At 67.3% G+C, this 16,668-nt stretch overlaps 1 protein-coding gene across 2 annotated transcripts; it reads right to left on the bottom strand.

The window, feature by feature from the left end:
- Nucleotides 1-11,460: 11,460 nt before the first annotated feature.
- On the bottom strand, nt 11,461-15,724 carry C2CD4C (C2 calcium dependent domain containing 4C). 2 transcript variants are annotated; one of them, XM_066983931.1, is made up of 2 exons: nt 15,606-15,724; nt 11,461-15,203 (listed from the first exon to the last, which is right to left on the bottom strand). In XM_066983931.1, the coding sequence occupies exon 2, from the start codon at nt 15,182-15,184 to the stop codon at nt 13,934-13,936; it is 1,251 nt and encodes a 416-aa protein (XP_066840032.1). In that variant the 5' UTR covers nt 15,185-15,203; nt 15,606-15,724; the 3' UTR covers nt 11,461-13,933. The 2 variants fall into 2 exon arrangements, with proteins under 2 accessions (XP_066840032.1, XP_066840031.1); XM_066983930.1 differs by having other exon boundaries at nt 15,592-15,700.
- Between the last annotated feature and the right edge of the window lie 944 nt (nt 15,725-16,668).

Raw genomic sequence — 16,668 nt, forward strand, 5'->3', positions numbered from 1 at the left:
GGTGAAGCCAGGGGGGATTTGGCTGTGGAACCGGGCAGAGCCGACCGTGCCTTCCTTGCCCTCCCCTGCCCGCACTCTGCCTCGTGATCCGTGCTTCTTCTGGGGCGAGGTCTGCAGCTCTGAAACAAAGAAAATGCTTCCACACCTCACATTTCAGCAAAGGAACATTTTGGCCTGAAGGTGTTGCAGGTGTAGAAGAGTTTACGTGGGTTCAAAAAGCAGTTTTGGTGGGACAAAGCTGTATGAACACGGGCAAGGCCTGACCCCTGCCCGGGGAGAGGGGACGCTGCGCCTCGCCGCAGGGCATGTGGGACAGCCCAGGCAGGGCGCTGCAGCCTGCCTTCAGGCTTTCAACACTTCTCACAATAGTAGTTAGGAATTAAGCCTTAGAGGAGCTCCAATTGTCACGAATGCTAGATGGAGCTATGCTACTCACAAATAACCTCCTCATTTAGGCTTTCAGGCAAGCGTTTGGACTCGGGGAACCTGCAGCACGTCAGGACCACCGGCACTGCCAGCCCCGACCAGGACACAGGGAGGACAGAGAGGACCCCGAGGACGGGTGCAGCGTGGGTCCTCTCCCTGCACACCCCGACCAGGGCAGCAGCACCCAGGGCACAGCCCAAGGGAGGGCCAAGCGGGCAGAGCCCCCCCCTAGCACCAGGGCTCGCAGCCCCCCAGCCCTTCCCAGCCCCAGCCTCCCCTGTGCCTCCCAGAAATGCCTCCGCTGGAAACGCACGCGGGGGGCGAGCTCCTGCCCCCCGATTTCCCTACCTGGTTGCCCCCATTGCGGTGCTGCGCAGGTAACGAACACAACTGCTTCCTGCAAAGGAAAACAGAGGAAATGTTGCAGGTCACAGAGGCGATGTGCGGAGATGCACGCATGGATGCAGAGGCATCCGAACCCTCCAAGCCCCCAACTCCATTTTTACTCACAGCAGCACCAGAGGGCTGTGAGCATGCTGCGGGCTCCAGCGAGCAGGATCTGGCCCCAAACCTGTCTCTGAAGAAAGGAGGTGGGGACAAGCCTGGCAAGAAGCTCCAGCCATGCCAGCAAGGGCGCAGAGACCCCCTGGTGTCTGAGGGCAGCGGAGGGAGGGCCCTGCTGGTGCCCCCAGCCCCAACCCCAGCTCCCACACGAGCACAACCTCTGCATGTGCGGCAGGGCGTCAGAGCGGGCACGGTGCGGCGGCAGCGCTCCTGAGGGGCTGGGCGCTGCCCCCCGCACCGAGCAGCCGCGGGGGGAGGCGTTTGTCAGCCCCGTCTTTGCCCAGGGCGCTGAGCACACCGCTCCTGCACCGCACCCCTGCAAGCATCTTGCTCACAGCCGCAGCACCAAAAAGGCCTGGAGGGAGGCAGGGGGGCTGCGAGGGGCTGCGAGGGGCAGCACAGGGCCAGGGAGTGCCTGGGGGCTGCCTTCTGCCCCCCTCCTCCATCGGGGAGGTGCTGAGCCCCCCCAGGACACCCATGGACTTGCCTGTCCCCAACGCCCTGTGAGGTGAAGCAAGACCAGGGCTGGTGGCAGCCTGCAGAGGGGCAGCGGGTGGCGGGGGGGGGCTGCCTTCAGCGCAGCCCTGCCCCCTCCTCTTCCTCCCGCTCCGCTGGCAGCGCGGCCCCATCCATCTCGCAGCACTGAAACCCAATTACGTCCCATCGCCCGCGGCGGCTGCGGCCTCGAGACGCCCAGTGCATTAGCTCCGGGAGCGGCGATGGGGTGATGGGAGCCCTGCCGGCCTCTGCTCTGCGGGGGGGGGGCCGCAGCCACCCCCCACCTCCCCACCGCCCCCAGCTCTGACCCTGTTTGGGGCAGCTCCGCTCCCGGCTGCGGTCTGTCTGCCTGCCTGCCTGCCTCGGAATGCTGGAGGGCGGACGGACAGCCTCCTGCACTGTCGAGGGGCTTGGGGGTGGGCTGCAGAGGGGGGCTTGGGGGTGGGATGGGCACAGGACCCCCCCACACCGGGGTGATGCCAAGAGCAGCCAGATCCTGGCCTGCTGCTGGCTGGGAGCTCGAGGCACGTTTCGAGCTGCCCATGAGAGCCTGTGTGTGCCTGACTGAGCCCTGCCAGCCCCCAGGAGCTGCCCCGGGGGTGGCCGGGATCCCCCCCAGCCGTGGCCACCCAGCACCGTCCTGAGCAGACGGCAGCGGCGTGGAGCCCGCTGATCTCTGAAGTTTAATTAACCCCGTCTCCCTCTTGCACAGCCTTCCCTTCCTCTGCTCAAATGCCACAAATGATCCTATGCAGATGCTAATCTGCAGAAGAAGGAAAAAAAAAGATTCCACATTTAATTGCAGACCATAAAGACATTACAGGGTCATTAAAACACCATGAATATGGAAATGAAATCCACAGGCATCCATGCAGATAATGGCAGGGAGAAGGGAGCTGCAGGAGAAGCTGGAAGGTGGGAAGGTGGCGAGGTTGGATCCGTCTCGGGGCATCATTAACCCCTGCTCCCGCGTCCGTGGTGTTGTGGCCTTGAACTGCAGCCCTGCGGATGTGAGGAGGGTGCCAGGACCGCCGGGCTGTGGGACCCCTGCCCCTGGCTGGCGGTGGCTGAGGCGGTGGGAGCTCGTTAGCAGCTGGTGGGAGCTGCTGAGCAGGAAAAATTAACGGGGGCCTCGCTAATTGGGGCTGAGCCACTGGGAACCAGGGCTGCACAGGGTGTCCCGGTGCCTGGCGGGGCTCTGACAGCCCACGGGGCAGCCAGGGACCAGGGGTGCCTTGGGGTGGGTGGTAGGGTCCCAATTTATGGGGCTGGAGGTGGCGGTTTTCCATGGCTGGTTGGGTTGCCAGAGCTTTGGGGCTGTTCGCCAGGCCTGGGGCGCTGCCTGCGCTGCCCTTGCAGCCCCTTCGGGCACCCCAAGGAGACGCGCAGGCCTTGGGGCCCAGCCAGCCCTTTGCTGGGGGCTGCTGCCGGCCTGGGTGCAGGCAGAGCGGGGAGCAGTGGGAGGAGGAGGAAGGAGAAGCCCGGGTGCTCTGAAGCCGCCCTCGGTTTCTGCTGCCGGCATTCCGGCCCTGCCAGGCAGATGCAGCCCAACTGGAAGGAGCGGCGGGGAAGGCACTGGGACAGCGCTGTCCTCTCCGTCCCCTCCGTCCCCTCCGTCCCCTCCGTCCCCCAGCCCAGCCCAGCGGGAGCAGCCAGAGCCCCACTGCTCTCCCCGGCCACAGCTCCTGCCTCTGGGAAGAGGGCGAGGAGGAGACAAGCAGATTAGAGCTATCTCTGCATCGCCACGCGCTGAGCTGCAGAGCGAAATGTCAGCTCGCGCCCGACACAGCGCGGGGGGAGCGAGGAGCCCCCGGAGCCGCTCGCCCAGGCTGTGCCTCGCAAGGCGCTGGCAGCGGGGCCGGGCGCCCGCCGGCCCTGGGAGAGGAGGGGAGCAGGGAGAGCGCGGCCAGCCCTGGGGTGCCGCTGGCCCTGCTGCTCTCGTCCCAGCTGGCTCCGTCCCAGCCCCAGCCCCAGAAACTTTCCTCCTCCGGTTCCCATGGAAACGAGGAATTTTCTTCTCCCCAAAGTTGAGCTGTCTGCTGGGGCTGCGGGGCCAGCAGTGGGCAGGGAGGGGCAGTGGCAGGGCGGGCAGCGGGCAATGCCGGGACCCACCTGCCCCCGCTGAGCCCCCCAGCACCACCCCTTGGTGGAAGCCGCTGGTTGGAGCCCAAGGAGCCCCCACTCCTGCTGGAGCCCCCACCCCACAGCTGCAGCCCCGTGCTGGGGGAGCGAGCTCTGCGGCTGGGCAGGAGCCGGGGAGCGGGCACGGCTGAGTCCAGCGGCGGTCAGGGCTCTGTGAACCGCGCTCTGCGCACCACCTGGATGATGGCACGGGTCCCACATCCGTGCTGAGGTGAGGGGACAGCCCCGCTGCCCACCAGCCCCCAGGGAGCGCCGCCGCCATGTTCCGTGGGTGGAGGCACCGGCCTGGGCCACTGGGCTCCTGGGGGCTCAACGCCAGGAGCTTTTTCGAGAAATAAATGTGGAGGAGACAGCTTTTGACAACAATGACTAAAACTAAGCTGTAGCAAAATTTAACTCCAAACAGGGGAATGTTCCAGGCGCTGCCGTTAGCTGTCGGCAAAAATAAACCTGCAGGTTAAACACAGCCTTTTCCTCCTGGGTGCACACGTGCGAGATGGAGAGGAGCTTCCTCCCAGGGAGGCAATAAACCCCTGAAATCAAGTGCAGAGCTGGGGTGTACAGCACAGGGCACGGAGCAGCCTGCACGCCCTGCGGCCCTGCCCCACGCGGCTGGGGAGCTGCGTCCTGCGCGCCCCGCGGCGCCGTCCCTGCCTGGCCACCGCGTGCCGTCCCCGCGGCACCACGCGCGGCGCTGGCACTGGCACAGGGAGGGAGGCAGCTGGCGGCGCCGGCTGGCAGCCTCCCGCAGCCTTCGCCCTCCCCGTGGGAGGTGCGAGATCTCACACTTCGCTTCGCCCCCGTGCCGCCGCCCGCTGCCCCCCCGCCCCCGGCCGGGGGTCCTGGGTGCCAAAGCGCCGCCGGGGAGGCGATGACGCAGCGCCCGGTGCCAGCCCCGGGAGGCGACGCCGGCAGAGATGCTCCCCCTCTGCCTGCCCCAGCCCCGCATCCCGCGCAGCGGTGCAGCAGCACAGCTCCTCCTGGCGCGGGGCTCAGACCCCGACCCAACGGCCCCACGGCCCGGCTCTGCCCTGCCCCGCTGGGACGTGTCCCCAGGCCTGGGGACGGGGTCCCCTGGGCCCCTTGGCACCGAGGGCAGCAGCGGGGCTGGGGCTGCCTCATCCTCCCCACCACTGGCGGCTGGCACACGCACGTTCCTGCTGCAGGAGCCAGGAGGGAGATGAGAGCATCGGGGTGGCACCAGGGGATGGCTTGTCCCCTCCTGGGGAGCCACTCCTCCGCCCACCATCCCTGGCACACCTCCAAGCCGCGCGCCCCCTTCTCCTGGGCCCAGCGCCTTCCCTCTGCTGCCACTAGCGATGGGTTTTTAATTAGTGCTCCTCTGTATATTCAGATAGCAGAAGCCCAGAATGGAAATGTACAGGTGTCCCCTTGATCCGGTTTCCATGGTTGCTGCGTCGAGGTGGGGGCTACAGCTTTTTTTTTATTATTTAATAATTTTATTAAAGTGGCTTCAATCCGTTGGCAAAGAAGGGAAGGGGGAGAACGTGGGGGAATAAAAAATGCTAGATGAGAAGGCCACATTCCTGCGGCTGGGCTTATTTGCTGTCATTCTTCTTGTCTTATTAGCGAGCATCGGTTTCCAAGATGCTCAAAGTCAAAGATCTCGGTAACGAGATCCCAGCCCTCTGCGGTGCGCAGCCGCAGCAGCTCTGTGTGAGCACCCGTGGGGCCGCGCTGCCCGACCGAGGAGGCACCCGCAGCAGGGGGAGCAGAGCGGGACGGCACCAGGCACCGCTGGGGCCAGAGATGGCTCTGCCTGCACATCCCCGTCCCTATCCCCAGCCCCAGCTCCTTCTCCACACCCCACCCTGTCCCCATCCCTGCTTCCCAGTCCCCACCCCCACCAGGTCCCCGTTCCCCCCCAGCCCCACGCTCACTCCCCTGGGACTCCCTCCCTGGCCACGGTGCAGCTGGCTCAGGGCAGCGGGCACCCCGGCGCTGGGTGCCAGGACGGCAGCCAGCTCCAGAAGTTTCCTCTTGTCATCCACACCAAATCAGTCTTGGTTCCCTCTGATGAGCTCAGCCCAGTGTATAAACTGGCACATTTGTTAGAATTAGAAGATTTAGCCCCAATCCCTGTGCAAGCAGTCACAATCCACTGTTTGGGGATGAGGGGGCAGCTTTTGTGCAACAGGGGTTAAAAATAACCCAGAGACAGCACAGGCCCCAGGATGAAACGGCGGCTCGGTTTGCCAAACGCGTGGAAGAAATCCCCTCTCCTCCTCGTGCTGGCAGCATCCCGCGCTGTGGCAGGCAAACACACACGCGCCGATCCACAGACCTATTAGTCACCAGTAAATGTTCTTTTTTCTCCCAATTTGTTTCCCTTAAGCTCGATGTTTTCCTCTCCTGCTGCCCCAGCCTCGTTAGGCTGCAATTAAAACCAGGAATCAAAGCTGCATGGTGCAATTAGAACTACGCACAGGACGCAGGATGCCACGGGAAGGCAGGCGGCCGCTGTTTGTGCTCTGAGCCCCCCGTCCTCCTGCTCGGCGCCGGGGCTCGCGAGGGTCGAAGCTCGGCCCGGGGGCACGGCACACGCAGGGCGAGCAGCGGCCGGCACCGTCTGCCAAGGTTGCTCCCTTGCTCGGAGCCCCAGCAGACCCCACGCCTGGAAGCTGCGCTTTGGTACATCCACTCCTGAAACAAGATTAATTTTCCCAGCTGCAGGGATCATTAAACATACGGAGCAGCTCAGGAGGGAAGGGAATAGACTGGCGGCTCAGAGCCTTTGCAGGGGATTCAATCTCCTTCCTGGAGGCCGATCCTGCCGAGTCCCTGGGCTTGTGCTGCATCCCCCAGGGACGGGGCAGCGGCCAGGCAGGACCCGGAGCCGCCACCACCCTGGCTCACGTCCCTGTCCCAGCTCGGGGTGCAGGGGATGGACCCGTGCCTCCGGCGCCCTGCTCCCAGGCAGGCGAGCGCAGCTCCAGGCGCCGTGCCCAGCTCCGGCACAGAGGCTCGGCGGCACCGCCCGGCCGGGAGCATTGTCGGTGCCCCGTGAGGCGCGGCGGCGGCTGCGAGCCAGCGGCACGCTGCCGGGGCAGAGCTGGCGTGGAGGGGCCCGATCCTGCATCGCAGCCAGGCCGAGCCACGGAGCTGCCGCACGGGACGGGAGCAGCACAGCGGCCGTGCCTGCACAGGACCGCGCAAGGCGAAAAGTGTCCAGGCGAGGGGTTCACCCGTGGGCTGGGGAGGAGGCAGGGACCCAGAGCCGTCAGAGACCCCGTGCCCCCGTGCGCTGCCCCCGCCCCTCCTCCCTCCTGACAGGGGCACAGCCCACGCGGATGCAGCCCCGTCTTTTGAAATAGAGAGTAACAAGTGAGCACAGGCAGCAGAGGTAGCGAAGCATATGGCAGGTGCTGGAGTTTATTCCTGTCGGTGAGTGTCAGCAGCGACAGACGGCTGGGGGCGGCGCAGCGAGAGCTGTTGGTAGCGCCCGTGCCACTCAGCCCCGTGGACGCTGCAGCTGTGGTGACGATGGGGACCCTGACGGCCCTTCCACATGCTGCCGGGGGCGTCCCGCGTGCCACAGGACCGGTGTGCGGCGATGCTCCCGGGGTGCCCAGAGGGGTGGATCTGCACCAGCCCCTACCACGAGAACCACCTGCCCCAGCCGAGCAGGGCGAGCGGCTGCTCCTCGCCCCCGCTGCTGTCCCCCCGGTCCCGGCGGGCGCAGGGAGGGCCCTGGTGGCACCAAGGCAGCCGGGCCCCAGTGAGCAGCTTGGCGGGTGGGCCTGATCCCACCACCCAACGCCCCTGCGGCTGCAGGCAGGCAGCCAGCGGTGGTGGGAGGAAAACAGTGCCCCAAAACCACACGGACAGCAGCGTGGGGCAGAATTCCCCCGAGCTGTGCCCAGGCAGGAGGGGCTGCAGCACGGGGCGCTCCGGGGCTTGCAGTGGTGCCTGGTGGGGTGGGCGCTGAGCTGGTCCTCACGGGGTCGGGACAGGACAGGACCAGAGCAGCCTCTCCCACTGCAACTGCCAAAAGGCCGGTGATGCTTGGTGGGAGGGCAGGCAGGATGTGAACAGCTTCCTCCTGCCCCTAGAGCCCAAGTCTCCGTCTGCTCAGACACAGAGCGAGCGGCAGCGTGAGCCGGGCTGGGAAAGGGAGCGGGGCTGAGGCACCGGCAAGCAGAGCCAGGAAATCCAGAATCCAGGCTGACACTTCGTCTTTAACTCCTACTGTTGTGACAAACAGCGGCACAGGCAGCTCTGTTTAAGGACACTCCGCCAGCACCAATTTCGCGTTTCTTGGCTCCTCACCGGTGTCTCGGCGCTGTGCTTCCAGAGGGTGGCCAGAGCCGTGCTAGGCCCCTTGGAGGAGCCCAGCAGCACTTGGTGCCTCACCCACAGGCTCTGCCTGCCACGGCTGGCATCTCAGCACTCCCCTGCATCGCTGCTGGGCCTCAGTTTCCCCTTTGGGACTCGGGGACCCAGGCAGGGTGAGAAGCAAGGCAGGAGCAGCCGTGCCTCCCAGCGGTGGAGCTGGGAGGGCTGAGCCCGTTCCCCTGGCTAACATCGTTCACAGCTCGGGCCAGGGGCCAAGGGACAGCCCCAGCACACGCTTGGCCCAGCACCATCTTTCCCCTGGCACAGGTGAAATAAATACTCGCTGAGCAGCACATCACCTGCTGCTCCACTCTGCCCTGCTCCTGGTCCTGCTAATTGCAGCGTTCTCACTTCACACTGATGGGCCTGATAAGATTAGCGATTACAGAAATCTCATATGGCAATTGGATTGAATTGGGAGCTGCGTGAAGGAAATTGGACCGAGCCGCAAATAGGAATTAATTATAACCTGGCAGCGGTGAGAGCCGAGGGTTCGAATACACGTATGCTGTACATTCACGCGTCGCCCGGTGCCACCTCTGGCTTCGTCCTGGCTGCGCGGGGCGCTGAGGGCTTCAGCACGGTGCGATGAGGGGATGCAGCCGCCTCTGCCCCGCCGGCTCATGGCCGGGACGAGCTCATCGGCCCCCGGGCCGCCACGAGCGTGCGGGGGGGTCTGGGGGCTGCCCGCTCGCCCCCCGCAGCGCTACCCCGGTGCGGCCGCGGCACCCCCCGGGGCCAGCGCTGCCCGCGGCTCCCGGCCCCCCCCGCCCCGCCGCCTGGCAGCGGGCACCGTTCTCTCCATCGCCATGGCAGTGCCGGACGAGCTCTTGGCAGCGCGGCCACCGCGGGCCCCGGGCACTGCCCGCGCCGCCGGCCGGATGCGGCCCCGCTCCCGGCTCCCGGCCCCGGCACCTATGGGGCGGCCGCCGGCCCGCGAGGAGCCTGCGGCGGGAGATGCGTCCCCCTGCCCGAAATGTGGGGGGAGAGCCAGGCTCTGAGTGGCCCCCGCGGCAGCTCGTCCCTGCTAGGCACTGCGGGCCCGGCCCCCCTCAGCACCGGGTGCCCCCCCCCAGCTCCAGGCCCCCACCTGCACCCCACAGCGGAGCTGTAACGCTGGCAGAGGCTGCGGGCACTGCGTGGAGATCAGCCAGCGGCCCCAAATCGCTGTATCGATCGGTGCCTGTCTGCACTGATATTAAAGTGTTTGCCAGCAGCTGCTGGCGTTTAACGAATCCTCCCGTCTGCTTTGTTTATGCCATTTTTTTCCCTCCCACCTGGGCCCACTTGATGCCTTGGGCATGCTGCAAACATTTCAGAGGCAGCCTTTAAAACTCCAGCAGGCAGCTGGAAAAGAGGAGGTCACTAGAGACAGAGAGGAGAGGCCAGGAGAAATCCCTTGCACCGCAGAGCAGCCACGGTGCTTTCCTTTTCCCTTTGCCTCCCAGGGGACGCGTTCTCCCTGAGCACAGCCTCTGGGGCTTCGCCTGTCCCGCAGCTCTGCGTCTCCAGGTCCCGGGTCCGAGCCCCGTGCTCGTGTTCATCCCGGGCTCCCCCAGCCCACGTAGCCAGGGGAGGTGGGGAGCCCAAGGCGGCACCTCCTGTCTGCTCCCTGCCTTCCTGGGGCAGGATCCATCCCCCGGCCCCAGCTGCTTGTCAGGCTGCCAGCCTCAGAGTGCGAGAGCAAAGATCACCCGGAACAGCAAAATCACCCGAGCGTGAGCCGGTGGCACCGGCAGCGCTGCCAGCCCCGGGGACACCCCAGGGGCTGCTGCTCCCGTGCTGGCTCTCGTGAGGCCTCCCAGCGCCGCGGGGCCGAACGGAGCCGCGGCTCGGCCCTGCCGAGCGTCCGTGTCCGTGTCCCCGGGGTCGGAGGTGCCCGCTCTGCCTCAGGGACGGGTGGGACCCCGCGGGCAGCTCGCCTCTGGCTTTGTCTCTGGCCTGCCGCGGCTGCGAGGCTGTGCGGGATCCAAGTACCCTCCGTTCTCCTCCCGGTAGCGGCGGGAGCCTCTCCTCCCCGCCCCGCCACAGGCGCTGCCATGAAGACGGATGCCTGCAATAAGACGAGGAGCGTGCGTGCCGCAGGGAGGCCGATGCTCGCCTGCAGCCGGGCCGTGCCCCGGGGGGGCTGCGCCGTGCCCCGCGCCCGCGGCCCCCCGGGACGGTGCCGGTCCCGCACCGGCAGCGCGGAGCCTGGGAGCGACCCCGGTGGGGCCGGGGCAGCGCCGCAGCCCCCGCAGCGGGACCGGGCGGCCGAGGGGTTGCCAAGCAACGGGAAGAAGCTTTGGGTTTGGTTTTCTGTGTTTTGTGTTTTTTGTGTGTGGTTTTTTTTTGGTTGGTTGGTTGGGTTTTTTGACCCAGATGGTAAATCAGCAGCTGCATCGGAGCAGGGTGGGGGCTGCGGGGCTGCCCGGCGGCACCTGGGGCTCCCCCAGCCCCGACAGCACCCAAACACCTGCAGGAGAAAAGCGATCGCCGCGGCTCGGCTCAGCCTCACCCCGGCCAAGGGCCCAGAGCATCGGCCCCAGCACCCCCCTGCCCACCCCTGGGCCCCCCCTCGGCCCCCGGCAGCCTCCAGCACAGAGCCCGGAGCCCGATCCCAGCTCGGGGCCAGCCCCGGCTGCTGGAAGCCGCGTTTCTCTCCCTCACAACTCGATTACTAATTCAGAGCTAAATCTTCCCCCACAAGACGTCCCCCTGCGCCCCTCTGACTGTTTGCTTTGCATGTTGAATACTTTCCAGGATTTCTGGTGTTTTGAGGCTGACCCATCCACATCTAGCTCAGACTAACTTAATCAGCCGCCTTTTATTGCTGACTGCTGTAGCTTTTACACCTCTAGAAAAAGAACTACTTAAATTTCCTGGCACCTGCCATGCTCTTGCCGTGCTGCTTTCTCTGCTCTGTGGGGGCCGGAGGAGAGAGGGCGGATCTGTGTAGTGCTCCTATTCTTTATTTCTACTAAAAATGACAAATTATTAGAATGGTGGAAATTAGAAAAATGGCATTTAGGTAACAGACAAACCTCCCTCTTTTCTCTCACGGCCTCTGGTTAAAAGCAGATTCGGAGATGGAAGGCAGGGGAAAAAATAAGCAGGAAAGTCTGCTGGGCACACGCGGCTGGGCGGGGGGCTCCCCGAGGGGCAGCCCCGGCGCAGGGCGGGGAAGGGGCTGGGGGCTGCGCTGTGAAGGACACAGAGCAGGGCTGCGGAGCCACGAGCCCGGCACGGGGGCTTGCACCTCGGCGCTGCCATGGGGCTGGTGCCGGGACAGCCCCAGCGAAACAGTGCTGCGTGCCCAGCCCAGGCCGAGGGGCTCGGGGGGAGGCACGGCCGCGGGGAGAGAAGTGGCTGCCCCCGTGATACTGCCATCGGCACCCCCATGGCACGGGTGGGGACAAGAGTGGGGGCTCCCCATCGGCACATCCTCCCTGGGGGACTGCTCCCGCTGCTGCCCAGGCATGTTGGGGGGTCCCCAAAGCACCTGCGGCTCCACAGGGCAGAGCTGGTGGGGAGCGGCAGCGTCACAAGGAGAGGTCGCTGCTGCACGGCTGGGGCACTGCCGGGGCCCTGCCCTGCTTCCCCACCGCTCCCCGTCACTGGGGGCCTGGCACGGGCCCGAGGTGGTGCCGGCGGCTCAGCCCTGGAACCGCCCAGCAGCTGCAAACATGGAAAGCAAGGGAACACCAGGAGCTGGGGTACCACCCGCATCTGGTTTAGAAATACCTTTATTGCACTAAAAAGGGGAAGTCATCTGTAAACAAACATTCCATTCAGGTATTAATATATTTTTTTTCACTCCAGAAAATGCGTCATTAAATCCAGCCACAGAAATATCAAAGCAGGAACATTAGAAAAGAGCTACAGGGAGGAAGGACCCCGCCGTGCCACACTCCTGGCCCCACATCCACCCACCTGGCACGGCAATGCGCAGCGCACCCCGGGGCTCAGCACCACGCTCCGCTGGCTCTGGCGAGGCAGCCCCGGGACAGGCAAGGGGGATGGCACCAGCCACCGGGCCCTTGGGTCTCCCCCTGGGGCCAGCCCCAAGCCGACGAGCAGTCCTGGGCCCTGCTCTCAGCCTCCCCCCTCCCCAGAGCCAAAGGCCCACAGCACAGCTCTGCCGAGGGGGGGGCTGTGGCACCCCCCAGCCCTTCATGGGCACCAAAACCTTCGCACTGGTCCTGTCCCCAGCCCCCGGGTGCCCCGTGCCCCCAGCAGTGCCTCACGGTGCCCTGGGGTCCCCACCGGCCCCGGTGCAGGAGGTTCCCCCCAGGTCCCATCCCAGCCCTCACAGCCCCCTGCTCGCCCCCCGGCTGAGCCCAGGCCCCGCGGGGCAGGAGGGAGGGTGGGGGCAGGCGCCCCTTGGGCGGCGCTGGGGTAGGAAGCAGCAGGTGGGAAATCCCCTGCGACAGGACTGCTCCTGCTCCTCACGTCCTGCACGGTTTGTTTTCATCCACAAGCTCGATAAACAGCCACGGTCACCCCAAATCCCCCCGACATGCAAACATCACGCTATCAGAACCATGCCTCGCGTACCTGGAACATATTTACAGACAGAAGTAAAACACGCTGGGAAAGATCAGCCTCAGATATAAATAGCCAACACTGAAATCTGCCATCTGCTGCAAAGGACAAGGAAGGAACATCAACCGCCACCGACAGAGGTTAACACAGAGGGACACATGTGTGCGTGTGTCCACGCGTGCTGGGACGGGGCAGAGGAGCGCTGCTATTTCTGCTCCCTTCCACGAAAACATGCAGGGACCCAATGCGATAGGCAACACCACACCAACAACAACGAGGTGGCTGTTTTACCCACCCGCAGAAACCCCAACCTGCCTTTCCCCCTCCCAGTGTCTCCGGCTGGGTGGGACAGGACGGGGTGGGGGCAGCGGTGGGGGCGCCCACTCCCCCAGGGAGAGCTGCAGAGCCAGCACGGACCCTTTTGGGTCCCCCCAGGGCTGCATCTCCCCCTGCCGGGGGGGTGCAGACACTCACAAGCCCCCAAGAACCCACAGGTGGGTGGGCAGCAAAGGGGAAGGGAGCCTGTGCCTCCGCCTGCCGCCCTTCCCCAGTGCCACCCGGGTGCACAGACACCGGTGCTCAGCGTCTGCTGGGACACCGACCCGGTACCCGTGCCCACCCGTGTGCCCGGGGCAGGGGGTGCTGGGACCACCCCCCCCAACAGCGCCAGCCCCTGGCAGCCCCTGCCTGGGTTTGGGCAGACCCAAATGCCCCTAAAGCTCCTGGAGCTGTCACCCACGGGGGGGTCAGCAGCGGACGGCATCGCTCACGGCAGGGAGGCGTCCCCTGAGGCTGCGGGTGTTGGGCAGAGACAACCCGCGTGCCCTGCGCAGGCCCGGGAAGGGGCCAGGAAAGGCTCAGAAAGACCACGGGCCCCAGTCAGCCCCTGGGCTGCCTCCCAGGGCCCCCAGACTGGTTCTTGGGTCACCTCTGCAGTATTTTCCCTGCAGTCTCCAAGACTACAAACTTGACTTTTAAATTAAAGTCGAGATCCACGCCATCACCTCGCTCTGGGAGCTGAGGGAAGTGGCAATGAGTACGCTACAGGGATCTACCCACCTCCAACCTGCGTGCTGGCCAGCTGGAGACCGCAGAACCCAGGCAGGGAAGAGCCCAGCAGGTGACATCCATCCTTCCCGACGGGGACAGGGCCGGTGGCTCCCGCTGGGCACCAGGAGCCGCAGCCCCGGGCGCGGAGCTGGGAGGGGACAGAGGGGAGAGGCTGCGGCTGCCGCGGGAGGGCTGACGCTGGCAGCGCCCCATGGTGGGACCGCTCCCGGGGACCCGGCCCTCCGTACCCGAGACCCGCCACGACCCCGGCCCTCCTCTGGGGGGGCCCCTCTGAACCCTCCTCCAGAGGGGCCAGTGCTGGCCCCAGCCCTCCCACGCCCCAGCCCCATGGGCGAGCTCCCTCCGGGGCTGCCTACAGGCCGGCCAGGAGGGTGGTGAGCGGGAGCTCCTTCTCCCCCAGCAGCGTGTCCCGCTTCAGGCTGCTGCCCTTGTTGACCACCTTCAGCTTCAGGGACAGCTTCCTGACATGGCCAGGGCCCAGCCCATCGAAGAAGAAGTCCTCGTTGAAGCTGGGGTTGCGGCTGTTCTTGACGATGGTGCTGCGCTGCTTCTGCAGCTTCCCGGGGTTGAGGCACAGCGAGACGCAGCAGTTGATGCTGCGCACGTCGACCAGGGCATCGTAGAGGTCCTCGGCGGAGACGAGCCGCACGCGGAGCCGGGCGTTGGAGGGGTCGTAGTCGGCGGCCAGGCGCAGGCTGCCGCCCCGGCTGAGGCGCAGGCTGTGCTCGCGGTGTCGGCCCTGCGGCAGGTCTGGGGCTGCCGGCGGCTGCCCCCCTGCCGGGGCGCTCCTGGCACGGCGCTGGGCGCTGGGGCTGGTGTCGGCGGAGCTGTCGTCGGTGGACAGCGAGCTGTTGCGGGCCACCGAGTGCTTCAGCTTGATGACCTTGGACTGGCTCTCCTGGCTGAAGATCTTCAGCAGGGAGACGGAGCGGGAGAGCAGCGGGGAGCCAAAGGGCGAGGACTCGGCCGAGGAGCACGTGTCGCTCTCGCCGCCGCTGAAGTAGCGGCCGGGGTGCATGAGGGCTGCCCCCAGGTCGGCGGGCGCCCGGGACCCGCTCTCACCATTGAGCTTGGCCCTGCGCTGGGCGCTGGGGGAGGTGGCCGGCGAGGGGCAGAGGCTGCTGTGCTCACTGTGGAAGAGCGATTCTTTGCGCCGCGTGTGGGGGCTCTCCACCAGCGTGGCGAAGCCGTAGGAGGTCTGCGCCTTGGGCACGTAGGGCAGCGACATGGCCGTCTGCGCCTGCGGGTCCGCGTTGGTGCCGAAGCCCCCCTCAGCCGTCCAGTCCTCGGCGCTCTCGATCTGGATGATGTGCCGGCCGGTCGCCTTCGGCCGGGGCCGGCTGGGCGGCCGGGGGCTGCGCGGGGGCTTGCGCCCCGCCAGGTCCTGCTCTGAGGCGGAGGGACCCAGGGCTGGCGGCGCAGGGGGCTCGGAGCCCTCGGCCTCAGCAGGCGCCGCGCTCAGCTTGGGCGGGATGAAGAAGTCGGGGATCTTGTCGGGGGTGAGGACGTTGCTGTAGCGGGAACCCCGCGGGGACTCCTCGGGCCCCGCGCCCCGGGAGCCGCCGTTCTCCGCCACGCCGCGCAGCCGCTCCAGGAGCCACATGTCGCCGCCGGGTGCGGGGCTGGAAGAGACCCGATGGGAAGCGCCGTCACCGGGGGCCGGGCACCGGCACGCCGGGAGCCGCCAGCCCGGTGCGCGCCGGGGACGAGGCTGGGGAAGGATCCGGCCGCACCGGGGGCACCGGGACCCGCCAGTCCCAGGGGAGGAACGGGGACGAGAGGGACGGGGGGAACCGGCCGCGCCGCGGAACACCGCGCCCGGCAGCCCGGGGGTGGGGACGGGGGTGGGGAGGGAGCCGCCGCGCCGACGGGCACCGGGACGCACCGGGACCCGCCGGACCCCGCAGCGCACGGCGGAGCCGCCGACGGGACGGGGGACGGGACGGGACGGGACGGGACGGGACGGGACGGGACACCCGCCCCCACCGGGAAGTTGCCGTTCACCGTTACCGGAGCCGCCGCACCTGGACCGGAGCCGCCGCCGCCGCCGCAGCCCGCCGGGCGCGGACGCGCTTTTATAGGGCCGGGGCGGCCCCGCGCTCCCCGCCGCGCCGCCGCCGTATTCCTCCGAGCGCGGCGCCCCCGCTTTTCCCCGCGCCGCGCCGGGCCCCCCCGGGCCGCTGCGCGGGGCCGCGGCGGGCAGGGGTCAGCCCGCAGGGGGCGGGCGGCGGGGCCGACCCCCGTCCGCCGCCCCGGGAACGGTCCCCACTCCGGCCCCCGGCCGCCTCCGGTCCGGGGAGCGGGACCCCCAGCGGCCCGGCCGCCGGGACCCTCTCGCCGTGTGCCCGCGGGGACGTCGGGACCGGGGCGGGACCCCCGGAACCCCCCGGCAGCAGCGCCGGGACCGGAGCGCAGCAGCCCCGCCGTGCCCCCGGCTCCCCTCCGCCCTGGGCCGAGCCAGGAGCCCCCCGCGGACGGAGCCCCCCGGCGGCGCCGCGCGCTCCCCCCCCGAGCTCTCGAGCTCCTCAAAGCGCCGAACAAAGCCAAGAGCTCTCCAGGGAGCTCAGAGCTCAAGGACCCGCTGAGAGCATCAAGTGCTTCAATGCCGTGGGGGGAGGCGCAGGGCAGGCAGCGCCGCACCGCTCGCGTTTGGCTGACACCTGGCGGGGGGGCGCTGGGCAGGACGCGGCCTGGTGGTGCTGGGGGCGCCGGGGGCGACAGAAACGTCGGGGGAGGCAGGGAGCATCGCTGCGGGCCCAGAGCAGCCGAGCGGGCGGGCGACCCTCAGACCACGGTGACCAGCCCCAGAACGGGCACCCCGTGGATTTACAGCCTTGGGGACGGCGGTGCTCCAGGCAGGACGGGGACAGCGTTTGTTCCTCCCGGCTGCCTGCCCCGGGGTGCCGCCAGGCTGCGGGGAAGGCTCCGTTCTCCTCGCGAACAGCCCACGGCAGCAAAGGGCTCGATGTAATCACCAGAAACGAAGGCCCGGCTTGGTGATCTCACTCAGTGCAGGTTGCTGCAGCCAAGCACTGTGCGAGAGGTGGGAGGTCTCGGCTCCCTCCGCATCCTGCCTCCGAGCTGATG

This window comes from Anser cygnoides, chromosome 27, assembly GCF_040182565.1.
Source record: "Anser cygnoides isolate HZ-2024a breed goose chromosome 27, Taihu_goose_T2T_genome, whole genome shotgun sequence".
In the NCBI taxonomy this organism is placed as follows: Eukaryota; Metazoa; Chordata; class Aves; order Anseriformes; family Anatidae; genus Anser; species Anser cygnoides.

Excerpts from the sequence above, each read along its gene's own strand:
- C2CD4C (XM_066983931.1), bottom strand. The coding sequence starts at position 15,184 with ATGTGGCTCCTGGAGCGGCTGCGCGGCGTGGCGGAGAACGGCGGCTCC.